The sequence below is a fragment of the Mycteria americana genome, chromosome 11 (assembly GCF_035582795.1).
Source record: "Mycteria americana isolate JAX WOST 10 ecotype Jacksonville Zoo and Gardens chromosome 11, USCA_MyAme_1.0, whole genome shotgun sequence".
Lineage (NCBI taxonomy): Eukaryota > Metazoa > Chordata > Aves > Ciconiiformes > Ciconiidae > Mycteria > Mycteria americana.
Window position 1 is genome coordinate 11,903,827 of NC_134375.1, and position 13,214 is coordinate 11,917,040.

Sequence of the window (13,214 nt, forward strand, 5' to 3'; positions counted from 1 at the left end):
ACTTGAGGCTGCTGGAATAATACCTTTCTTTAGAGTTCTTTCCAGCTCCAGCACTTCAGTTTTTTCCATCTAATACACCCTCTGAATTTTTTTTTTTTTAAATGTCTCAATTTCTACTTTTACACCACACTCCAAATCTTACCTGAACCCTATACCATCTTACTCTCAGCCTCCTCTTACATTTCATCCCTTTCAGGGCTCCACCACCACCAGATTACTCTGTCAGCCTACTTTTTCCACTACTTTTGTCAACAAAGCAAGCCCTCGTGTCCTCAGGATACCTCTGTACGTTTTCCTCCAAGCAGACTGAAAGGCTCTATCGCTCCCATCTCTGACTCCAGTCGTGCTGCTGCAAATCATTCTGTTCAACCCAGTTCATCCAAACACACATCAAGCTCCCCTCGCTGAATCTTCCTTAGGACAACTTGAAGCCAATGTTTTTAAAAGGAGTGACTTACTAGCACACAAAACCCACCTCCGTTTCAGCTACGAAGTGCTCGCTTTTAGAAACGCATTTCTCAGGGAGGGACTATTTTCACACCACAAGCAGGTTATCAGCATTTAGTGACAGCATATACTCACGGCTAAGTATTACTGTCAACTGTCTTTCGTATGAGAGGGGCTCTCTCCAGGAAGAAGCATGGTGCATACACACCACCACTTTGTGCACAGCAGCTCTGCTGTATTTCAAGGGTCTGAAGTAGGGAGGAAAGAAAAACCACCACCCTCTAGACCAGGGCCTTGCTGCTGCCACGAGATGCAACTGATTAAGTGTAGCCTAGGCAACAAGAATTTTAAAACCTGAAACACCCATGGCTAAGAAAAAAGCAAGATGGATTAATTCTGCTACTGGATATATGTGCTTTAGTTTCACACTGCATTTTCTCAGAGTCATGTATGCATATCTAAGCAGTGAATCTTGCTTCTAGATATCTCTCACCACTTTGATTAAGCATGAAAATTATATTTACAACTGTTTTACATCTGCCCACAGAAGACAGATCTGCTCAGAGAAGCTTAGAATTACATTTCTTAAAAATACTACCCGAAGCGAGATCCTCGACACTGGCCACGAAGTCACACATTCAGTGTTCCTCCCAGAAGGTGACTTCCGATTTGACTGACCTGTGTCTGGACACCTTAAAGCTCAGCTTGTTTGAAAGAGGATTCGCACACGGATATAAAACAGGTTATAGCATAGAGGCGTTTCTCCAGTACTGTGTAAAGCTATAATGTAAGTCACTTAATTTGATTAATTTTGGTCCTGCTCTAATGAGATTTTCAAAAGTTAATTTGCAGTTACCAGTGCCAGTGTTTTGCACCTATTTAAATTGAAACCAAGATCACGCTTCTTCTCAGGCCTCAAACTGCAGCAATACTATTGGCTGTGATGACTAGTATGGACTATATGAAATCATTGAACAAATGTGGGCACCACATACAAAGCTCACTGGACACTAGAACATTTCCATATCAGTTCCCAGCTCACACTGCTGCTGTACAAAAGGTATCTCGTTCTACTGAGCTGCTGTACCTGTGACACTGCCCAAGGTAATGAAGACTAAATCTCAAGTATGACAAAACTAAATATTGGGACTACTGAGTCATATTCACCAGATGCCCACGGTTGCTTTATATGCCAGATGTAAATGGTTTTTGGATAAATGCACCTTAGGGAAGACCTTGTGTTCCATTTGCAAGAGAGGTATTTTTGCAAGGTGTCATAAAAACACCAAGTAAGATTGCAGAGACATGGTTGCAGTTCCTGACTTTGCCAGAGACTTCCTGTGCAACACCCCAGACAAACCTCCATGTGCCTTTGCTTCAGAATAAAAAAAGGGGTATTTTCTGTTTGTGTTGAAGATGGTGTGATAAACTTCATGATTACTTCTTCTGAACATATTTATTGTGGAAAGCATTTTATCTTAGACTACACTTATAAAGCATGTGTATAAATAACAGAAATGCCTGCTAAAATTTTATGACTTTTGTTGCCATTTACCATTAAGCATAAACTTCCCCATGAAAGCTTTAGTGAAGTAACTACAAAGGTTGGAAAAGGTTCACACCATTCTTTCTCCATGTATAAATTATAAGTAATATGAGAACATTTACAATGTCTAACCACAATGTTTTATGTCAGACAAATGTCTCTCTGTACTTGCAGTTCCTAAACTGTGCTAGCAAGAATTGCCTTTTTCTCATTCTTTTCTCTCTCTCTCCCCTCCCCTCCTTCTACACCCAGCAGTCTCAGTCAAATCTGGCTTTATTCCTTCATATGATTTTAACATCAAGAAATCCCAAGTCAGGGCTCTAATTCACGTACCACCATTGTTCTTTTTCTGGAGAGTTAAACATTGAATGCTAACACTTCCCCAGGTTGCCTCTTCAAGTATTTGAATCATCAGCTATTTAGTTTTCCAGTAAAAAGGAAGAAAAACCAACAAGGCCTCAAAGACTTCAGCAATATTCTAAAAAGAGAGTTTCATTATATGAGACATCTTCATGTCATGGCAAAAACAACCCCCAAAACCCAAACAGCAGCAAAAAAAACCAGCAGTACAGAAGGTATACGATTTTCAAGGGCAATCATCTGCAGTTCTGGCCAGACCTGAACAGAATTATAGTAAATTCTGAGCCCCTGATAAAGGCAAACCATAACCAAGGAAACAAGATTTATCCAACAAAGAAACAAGACAAACAGTTGCTGCTACATCTGAGAACAGCAACAAAAGGTAGATCAAATTTTTAGAATATTTGGCTGAGCTATCCTTTGGGTAAAAGATGCAACCAAGGGATGAAAAAGAAGAATTCAAGAAGGTTTTTCAAAACAAAATCCCAGTTAGTGCTTCTCTTCCTGTTTGAGATTTTTCTTAAACAAATCAGCCCTAGCCAAACTGTGCAAAGAAGTAGGCATGAATTTCTTATCACTAAGCTCAAGTTCCCTGGCAGAATGAAAGTGAAGTCAAACGTAGTTAATATCAAGTGAGGCCAAACGACAATAGTGGTTAAAAACATTTGCTCCTTTTCATTTTCGTCTTCTCTGAGATAGGTTTGGTACTAAATGGCATGTATGATAGTATGGAGAAAAAGAAATTAAACTTATGGAGACCGTGTAAGTTTGGACAGATCTGAAAGCCAACCTCAACTGACAACCCCATCTCCACCCCCTCACAAAGCATTCTTTTTAAGTCCCACAACTCACTTCACAAGACACTCACACTTACATACTTTTTTTTTTTTCCTCATGAGTTGCCCTTCATGGAAGAAGATGACACTAAAATATTCTATAGAAAGCATGGAGGTCAAAAATAGTCACATGTGATTGCACAAAATGAAGGGCTTCTTTCAACCAGAAGGGTAATACGCTGTCTAATAAACTTACCTCTGAATTTTTTGGGTGGGTTGTTAAGATCACCTGCTTCTGGCTGTACAACACAACGATCATCCACAAGGCTGCAAAGAAATGAGAAGTAAAGTGAGATTCCATTCCCTTGCAATTTTTTACATCCTTGTTAGCAAAAACAAAGTCATTTATTTGCAATATTTTATCCAAGTGGCCACTTCAGCAGAAGACATTCCCCAAATGCCAACTTATGCCAAATCTTTCTAAGAAGCATGCAGCTAATTTTTACTGTTGCCCAGAGCTATGCTCCTGGATAGGTGGGACAACAAATAAATCATTGCTCCTGTATACTGCATCATCTTTATGTCCCCTCCTTGAGGTGCAGACAGAACAGCCCATATTCTAGTTAGGTGAGAGACAGCCTTAGAACAATTATTGCCTCTTGGACAGATTTGAATAATGTTGCAAATGTGTTTATATGAAGGGTAGAGAACAGGAAAATATGACGACTATGCAAACTGGACACCGCTCCTATGACTACTCAAGTGTTAAGAAAAGGCAGAAACAATAACTGCCACAATAAAAATTGACTCCCAAGAGGAAGGCAGGCATAAATACACCCTCCTGCTCACCAGTCATAAACACAAGAGAAATCAAGGGATTGAACTAACCTCCTCCTGTTCTACCCAGGAAGGAGGTGAATTGGACAAATGAACCCAAGAGATTCCAATAGGGAATGCCAGGACAGAGCTTCTCCTGTGAATACACATTGGCAAAAAACCCCCAGGGTCAATTCAAATCCCACAGAATAAAGAAAATCGTTAAGATGCCCCTGTCACCAATGCTCTGCCCTTAGCATGCTTTGGATCAATATGGAATTGCACTTTTACCAAACACTATTTCCAAATGGTGAAAATGCAACTGTAACCAAATACTTTGTAGTTTCTGATTTAATTGTAAATGACTCAATTTGGCCCCTTAAAACCAATCTGTCAAAGAGGCTTTCTACACAAAAGTAGAAAGTAAAACTCCAAGGTCTTAAAGGTTTGAGAGGTCCATTCTCATGCAGAATCAACTTGAGAAAGATTGAGACCTAGAATATGAGAGTTGTTCCTTGCAGAGGCTGGTTACATGCAGGGAGCATCTTGAGACAACAATTATGGAAAATAATGAAGTGCATAAAAATTAAGAGATCAGAGAGATTAAGTGGACTCAACAGTTCTATGCATCTAAAATTTGCATATGCAAACATTCAGAGTAAATGGCTTTTTCCCCATGGATTTTCTCCCTATTCAGTATTATATATACATATATGTGCTCCAACAAGAATGGTAGTATTAATATTTGAGCTGACTGGAACACCTGCTTCTAGTGAACAAAGGGCCAAAAAAAAAAAAATCAAGTCAAATGGGTTACTCTGATCATCCCACACAGAGATAATCTCAGTGCAATATATCCCTCTCATCCTAAGATTAAATTGAAAGTAAAGAGGAACTTCCCAAACTACCAAGAAAAAAATTTTACAGGGTGAAAAACACAAAAGAGGATATATTGTACACCGGTAATCATAATGATGACAGCACTGAGTTTGGGAAACAGCAAGAGTAAAGTCCTGATTAAGCAAGTCATGTCATAGGAATATTAAATAGGAACACTTCAAAGATTTAGAACGACATTAGAATGTATGGTGGTATCTGTTTCTCAACCTTCATTAACCACATGAACAAGTCATTACACATTGTTATGACATAGGACTGTCAAAACTCCACATGGTATAGAGTACAATTACACTGAATCTTTCCTTTGCTTCTTCAATTTTCTCCAGGACAAAGACTAAATTAAATATGGGACAAAACTAATTTGATTATGAAGGCTTATTAAGATGATAATGCATTTCATGTTTCACATAGCAATTGGGATTTCTGGCTTAAATTAGGCTCAGAAGATGTGTGGCCATTATATAACGCAGTTACCTTAAAACAGTACTAATCAAATCAAAGAGGATGCTTGTGACATAAGGGGATCTTTAGACCTGCCATAAGAACATCTCATCAAGCCTAGAAAATACATGTGTTTAGGGCCTCTAATGTCTAAAAGGACTACCCATGGTGAAAAATATCTGCTCAGCAATGCCATCAAAAGCCACAGCCACTGCATAATGTTCATCATGCACTGTATGGGATTAAACATAACATAACAACTTTCTACTTGTTCTGGAATTATTTACTGCCAAACTTGCTTCAATACTAGGAAGAAAAAAATAGCCAAATGTATAGTATCGCTCAATTCGTTTTGCCAGTTTTCAGCAGATAGTATTTGGCCAGTTACACAGCTGATCGAGTACTGCAGAGCGTACATGTCATATTTGACGAGTACCTGGGAAATTTGTCAAATACATTCGCCAAATACTATTCGACCAACCCTACTTACTACATCCCTTGCTTTTATCATACCTTCTTTCCCTTCTGGCAGCATCCCATATTTTCTTCTCTTTCCTATAATAGATCATGGTGCATCTTCAGTGTCTGCTTCCTTCTCTGCCCCCTTATTTTGCAGAATCCTAATAGCTAGAGGACTAAACCTACAAGTTAGTTTGGAGTCACTCAGATGAGATTCCAGCCCATTGTTTCCTGCTGAGAGACTTACCAGGATGCTGTCTTTGTACCCTGCTTGGGAGCTCCATTTATCAGATGCATCTGGACAGTAGGCATCAAAAAATTTGCTGTCACTGTACCCACCCTGAGGCCCTTACGGCTACTGGAAATGAGAAAGAGCATGTTGTGTGTGTGCCCACTCACCATATCATCAAGCTTCCTGGTTGCTTCTTTGCTACTCATTCAGTATTGAAGTACCACAGCAATGTGTCATGCATGCTATTTCCCTCCCTCTAATTTCTCACTGCTTTTAAACAAGGTGGCAGATGCGCTCTTTGAGCTTCTCATCCAGCCCCCCACAAGGTCTTCCAAATCAGTACACCGCTCCACTGCCAGCTTCTGATGTTCAGAGAGACTTCTCCTCAGCAGCAGTTAAGCAGAATAAAACATACCCTGTCAGTCGTCAGAGCTGTATTTCAATTTCACGGCTTTTCTCTGCAAACTCTTCCTTTTCCTATGTGAACAACTACTTTTTGTTTAATGAAGTGGCATACACTTCTTACTGCTTAAGAGGTACTCTCCTACAGAGCACCTAGTCTGATGTCTTTGCAGAAGAAAGCGCAAAAGAGCTCTGTGGGAAAGCACACTGGGGGCAGGAGCTGGCAAGGCACGGCTCCCACCCGCAGCTCCAGGGTCCTGGCCATTGGCAAAGCTGGACATTCAAAACATCTCCTCCTTTGACTGGAGAAGAACAATTTTGTTTGTATGAGAAACCCCAAATACTGTAAGAAAAGACAAAACTAGTCATGGTGGTAAGTGGTATATAAACAGTTTGGCTCAGGGCTTTTTTTTTTTTTTAATTTTTTTTTAAACTACTTATAGTTCCTATGCTAAATCCTTTTTTCCAATCAGCAGATTGCACTGGGGCCTATTCATTCCTGACTGGGGGGGGGGGGGAGGGGGCAGGGAGGGACAGGACAGGACACATGGATGGACACGGGACAGACAACAACACAAAAATCATTTGCTTGCATTCATTCCCTCTACCCACACCTTAACTTGATAAGCTTCCTCCCCACCAAGTATATTGAAACCACACCATAGCCATCAATACACTCTCCATCCTCCCAACATCTAACTTGCCATATTAGCTTCAGGTCATTTTTAAACTTAGGGCCAAATCTGTACATAAAGCTACCTTGCTTTACCCTGTATTTCCTGGGAGTCAGGCTCAGGATAGCTAGCTGAGTTCTGCTAGTCCTTCTGGATGTTTTTAGTATAAGAGAACAGCTGTTCTTACCCCAAAGTGCTAATAAATCCATTTGTTGAGCCCTCTGCATAGAGAGAACAAATATCTCCAATATGAAGGAAGCTCGACATCTTGTCAGTCATCTCTGGCTTACTGCCCCTAGAAGAATAAAGCACAACGTTACTATTTATCAGGCAGAATTTCTTGGTGTAAGCTACTGGAGGTTACAACAACAGGACCCTTCGCTTTTGTTTGCTCAATTATTTGAAAAACTGAACAAGTTCTTGCACTGGAATTTCAGGTATCAAAGAAAACACAGCATGTCGAAATGCTTGCTTAGAAAAATAAACTAGGGAAAAACAAGCAGCTATTGGCATCCCATTCAGCGTGGGACTGTTTTACGGGTAGCCGTATTCGTCCCAACAAGACGCTCACAGCCATTTCAGTCCAGGCGTACCGACCTGTTTCATCCCACCTGCGAGAGGGAAAAGGGGAAGAAGAGTGGGCTGCCTCAGTTTAAGACATATTATTTGTACCATCTAAATCACAACACATTTCTTTGCCAGATTCTTTGTCAGAATAAAAGATAGGTTTGAGCATATTTTAAAGGTTCTCTGGTGTGCTGGAGTGGTGCTCGTGGGAATTGCAATGTAAAATATTGACATGATTCATGTCAATAATTTTTGGTCATGTCAAAATATTGACATGACCAATGCTGAGGTAGCCACCTTCTTACAGCTGCAGCCCCAAAGACAGTATTAGGTGAAGACCCACTGAATATGCCTGACAACAGATTTTGCATGTAAAAATGTAAAGATTAAGATTTTTCAGAGTCAAATACTTTAAACTATGTATGTATCAGGAAGCCAAATCCCTGTGAAATCAGGAATACTTCAATCCTGTTTTTAAAATAGATTGCCTAAATGTAACACTGAGGAGACAGCCACTTAGTGTTGTCAACTTCCACAGTATTAAGAACTATTCTTATTTTCTTTAAAGTCCCAAATCCTGGACCAAGTGATACAGGACCTACATGTCATTTAAATAAATATAGAAAAGTGAGTTTCTATCTGTCACGGCAACAAAGAAAGAGACAAACAACATGAGCCCGGATAAAAAGAAGCCCAACTGAATAGATTTTCAAAGTCATCTTTTCCAAGACTATGTACCGGTTTCTTGGAGATCCTCCTAAGCCATGCTTTTTGATCACTGAGTTCAAAACACTGAAATAGCTTTCTACGCTTGAGGTTTCAAACAGCAGGCAGCAAGGTAGCTCTTCTAAGCTGCTCCTTCTTGCAGGCTGGTGACTTGCTCTGCAAGGCAGCCCTGCCAGTGAACATTGCCCAGGACCCAACTCCCAGATCTAAGGGAAAATAATTGAAAACACTTTCACCCTCTCCAACATCACATCCAAATCAGTTTTAAATGGTCTACCACCAGGAGAACTAAGCAGCAGGAAATTATGCTTATTATGGAGAACAGCCCTGACATTGTACAGGGGATAAATATTCCCTTTCACTGAACATTATCTTGTTTACCAAAAGTGTAAGGATCAAGTTTATTAAGCAAGGCTGGAGCTCAACAAGGACAGATTCATGGAGATTTAAAAGTTGATGTTGATAATGCACTGCAGATATGAAAGTGCAACCAAAAACCTGAAGCTACGCTTTTCTTCTAAAAAGCGGCAAATAGCTATCCCTCCTCACTGCCTCGCCCCCAAAGTATTGGTGGTGGTGGTGGTGAATATTGAAAGTTGTTGTTATTATAAGTCAAAGCATGTTATAGACACTCTCATGCCTGTAAATCCCTGTGTCATCTGTACAATTACGAACAAATTCAGGAAAAACAAAAAGATAACAGGCCAAGTTCATATGCAGGGTAAAGAAGCCTCAGCTCCTCTGAAATCAAATCTGTGTGCATACAGAAGCAAACCGTTTGGCTTCAGGTTGCTTGTTTAATGCCAAGTCCTTCAGCCACTGCATATGTTATACAGTCCGTTCCCATTCTCCCTTGATAAGTGGACAGAAAAACATCATTACCTATTTTAAGATATATGCCACAAAACATACAGAAATATGCTGAGTGACTGAATTAGCATGACTAGAAATACAGCTTTCCTCATTTCCTGACTTGGATGTTAACTACGAACGTCATACTAAAAACTTTTAAGCCCTCAAAATTAAGCTCAGCCCTAAATTAATACAACCCAAAGCAAAAGGTATCTAAGTCAACAAGAAATGTAGATGCTTCCAAACAACCCCATTTTACAACGGTTTTTAAGGCATCCCCTTTGGGGTGTGAGGGGGATTACTTTACTGAACTACACCATTTTTCCTTTAGAAGAGGCAGATGTTCACAACAGCTGTTCCTAAGAGAATGTGAAGGTCAAAATTATTGACTTACATTAGAGAAAAGTTTTTTCTTGGAAAAAAAAAATTATCTCAGATCATTGACCAAAACCAGGCCCAAGGATGGACAATCAAATTTCTGCATTACTTTCCAGAATATAGCCTCAATTTTCCTGTCTTTTCTTTACTGAGGAAGATCCCAACATACCATGATGTACACCATGATATTGTAATCCTGACATACCATATTGTATACTGTGACAGTGTAACCCCTAAAATAAGCCCTTTCGCAATTTATTGATATTTCCATTAATAAAATGTTTAGCAACTTTACCTATAACCATTACATGGTTATGGATAACAGAAAGGTAGTTTTAAGTCTGGAAGTAGTTCAGGTACACGGTATGATTGAATTTCATTGCCAGTCTGTTCACCAGATCCTTTTTAAATTTTTCCAGGTGAGCTTGCAAAGCCATGACTACAGAGTCAGGTTCTGCTGCTGTGCACCTCAGGGTGCAAGCTGCCTGCGGCAGCTGAGCCCCAGCCTCTCCTATTCCCCAACAGGAGAGCCATGCTCCTCATGCTTCCTGCTCGTCATCAGCTTTGCTGGAGTTTAGAATTACAAAGGGTTGATCTGGCTACAATAACCTTATTTTTTAAGGCTTTTCTCAGGCATGCAGTATTTAGCATTTAAGTCCTCACTCATCCCTTTCTTGCATTCTTTTTGAATACTGTTTTAATGCCAATCAGCGTGATGTTATCTCCAACACCATAGGAGATACTTGGATGGAGCGTGCCTCCACTGCTCTCATGAAGCATGCTGCCAATTCCAAGTAGGGTGAGCCTCTTTCTAAAATACTTATTTATCCTAAGGCTTACTCACAGTCAAAATTGGCATCATGAACACTGTCTACATCTATTACATTCTTTAATAACTGAATACCAAAAGTCAGTCCACTTTACATTTATCTTTAAACGTGCTGTTTCTGAGGTTGGCCGGTGCTCAGGAACATGCTGAGCGGGCAGACGGAGTGAGGGACTGAATGACCCAACAGGCCTCCTTACATACAAGATTTACAAGTAAAGAGAATAATTTCTAAACTGATTTAGCTTACTTCAAAGCTGCTTTCATAGTCTCCTCACAAGGGACTCGTGACACCTAACAAAATTACTCCACTAATTGATCAATTATTTCCATTAAACACTAAAGGATCAGCTACCACACACTGAATATTTTCCACCTCTGATGAGAAGGACAACTGGGGTATCTGAGGCAAAAAGTAAAACTGGAAGGTTTTCAAGAGCAAAGTTTCCAGGTACCCAGTATGAAAACCTTTTATAAATAGCTCTGTCAACATCAGCTGACCACGCTAATCCCCCAAAATCAGACCTCTATGGGAATCTTCAGCTGGAGAACCCAGAAGCTGAGGCACTGAAAATCTGTCAACCTCAGCACATCTATCCAAAGTTCATAGCACAGGCGGGCCACAGGGACTTAAGAGAACAGGTTCCCCGCTGGATATGTCAACCAAAGCGTCCGTGCGTGTCCCCTTGGCCGGGGAGGGGATGCTTCCCTCCCTGCATCGTGTTGGCCAAAAACATGAGGTGACCACCAGAAGCCCCCTGGAAGCACAGGGCAGGAGGATTCTCACGCACACTCTCAGCACCCAGCTCTTACAGCTAAAAGCACAACCACGCTGCTCAAAAAGCAACTGTGCTCAGTCGACAAATACAACCATTACTCTGCAATTTATTTATTTTAGATACGCCAGTGCCAAGAGCAATCGATTAATACTAGAGGAGGGATGGCCCTAAGAGAACGTTTGCAGTTCTTGCTACGCACAGTGCCAGTTTTAATGGCATTCTCACATCCTCACAAGAGAGGAGTCCTGCAAGAAATCCATCATGTTCCAGCTGTAACATGGCAGTGTCCTGGCCATGGAGCATTGTCGTCCTCTTCCACTTAAACACTGGGGGGAAAACAAGATTCCTTCTAGGTAAACTTACTTGAAAAAAATCAAAGCTAAAGAAGTACTCTGATAAGGAAATGATAGCAGTGTGGCAATATTAGCATACACATCTAGCAAAAGTGAGTCAGGTTTCTCCAACCAAGTATTACGAGGCTTAACTCAGGTGGCAGCAATGTCAACAGCAGCCACACAAGTTTGTAAAAGACTGCTCTTTTCCCACTAAGCTGAAGACTAATTTTGACAGACAGAAAGACAGACTTAATTTTTAAGATGAGAAATGAAATGTGAACTAGAAGTGGACTGTACATTGAGAAGTAGACTATATCTACCCATAGACATAAAAAAATACCTGAAAGATGAGCACATTCTATAGTATTTTTTAAGCCTTGACAGCTTGAATTCTTTTAATTATGTTGGTGATGACTTCCTCATGTATATTATCTATATAAAAGTTAGTGCGTCTTTAAGTATTTTTTATATACAGTTTATCTGCACCAGAAAATAAAATTAAGTCTCTGTTTAAGAAGCTACCCCAAAAAAATAAATATAGAAACCTGCTGAATTTCATGTGAATTGCAAGGTACTGCTTTACAAGTCATTTTGCCATTCTATAGCTTTGCTCTATGGGACTGGATCTGAAAACCCATTAGCTAAATCCAGCCAGTGAGTTAAACCCAGGAAAACTTTCTATTTTCCTCAAGAGTTTTAGGACTTGCCTTTCCCCTACTACTCTGTACTGCTTTAGTGAACACAAATCTGTATCACAAGACCACGAGTTTGGTCTTCTGACTGAAAAGTGCCATAATTATAGGGGTCATTTTTTATTGTTTTCTTCCTTAAAGATTATTTTCTGCATATCCTCAAAACAAGCTGCATTTCATATAGCAAAAGCCAATGAAAAGAACCAATCTTGAAATGCAAACTGAGCACTTTGACAGGGTTTGTACGAAGCTCTTTACCATCAGCACTACCATTCCTCTCCACACTGATGGTGAAGTTCTGCAGACGTTTCCACTGGCTTTCAGGAAGACTGAAAGGACTCAGTCATATTTTAGGGCACAAGCAGATCATATGCTTAGCCTGATGGCCTTACATAAGCCAGTGTAAGTTTGATACAGTCACTGAAATTCAACTCTGAGACACTTCAATCCATTTGCTCATGAAAACACATTTCATAATGGTAGTTAAAGCAGAATTAACAGTGCAAACACTTAGAAATCAAACTGACTGTTAAATATCAAATACCTTAATGAGACAGCTGCTTTTTGAAGATCTCAGAATAGGAAATGCAACTGCTTTGTAAACATTTCACACTAATTTCTCCCATCACTCATCTAGATCTTGATGCTAAGTTAGAAAAAACAGGCTTCAGAGCAATGCTGAAAGTTTGCTTTCCTTGAATAGTGGAGTCAAGGCCCTCTTTTGAAGTCCCTCCCTACAGGGACTGTTTGTAACAAGATTCCTGCAATATGCTATTCCTCATCTCAAGCAATTTAATCCTGAAAGGCTTTTCAAAGAATCTGAAGCTATTTTGCCGATACCATGTTCCATGTGTCTGCTTTGTGTGGGATTTTAATACTTTGACCTATGACTGCAAATCCTATTTGTAAAATAAACAAGACCAAATATATCTTATTGCCAACAGTTTGATTTCCAGCAACTGGGATACAAATTACTTAATCTTTTTAAGATGGTTCTAATGATGTT

The 13,214-nt window shown here is 40.0% G+C and overlaps 1 protein-coding gene across 1 annotated transcript in view; it reads right to left on the reverse strand.

The window, feature by feature from the left end:
* The window catches only part of ITPR1 (inositol 1,4,5-trisphosphate receptor type 1), a 180,303-nt gene that overhangs the window by 158,393 nt on the left and 8,696 nt on the right, over positions 1-13,214 (reverse strand). The window contains exons 2-3 of the mRNA XM_075513607.1: positions 7,241-7,348; positions 3,386-3,456 (exon numbers count right to left, since the gene is read on the reverse strand). Coding sequence (XP_075369722.1) covers positions 3,386-3,456; positions 7,241-7,332 — 163 coding nt within the window. The 5' untranslated portion in view covers positions 7,333-7,348. The remainder of the gene's footprint in view (positions 1-3,385; positions 3,457-7,240; positions 7,349-13,214) is intronic.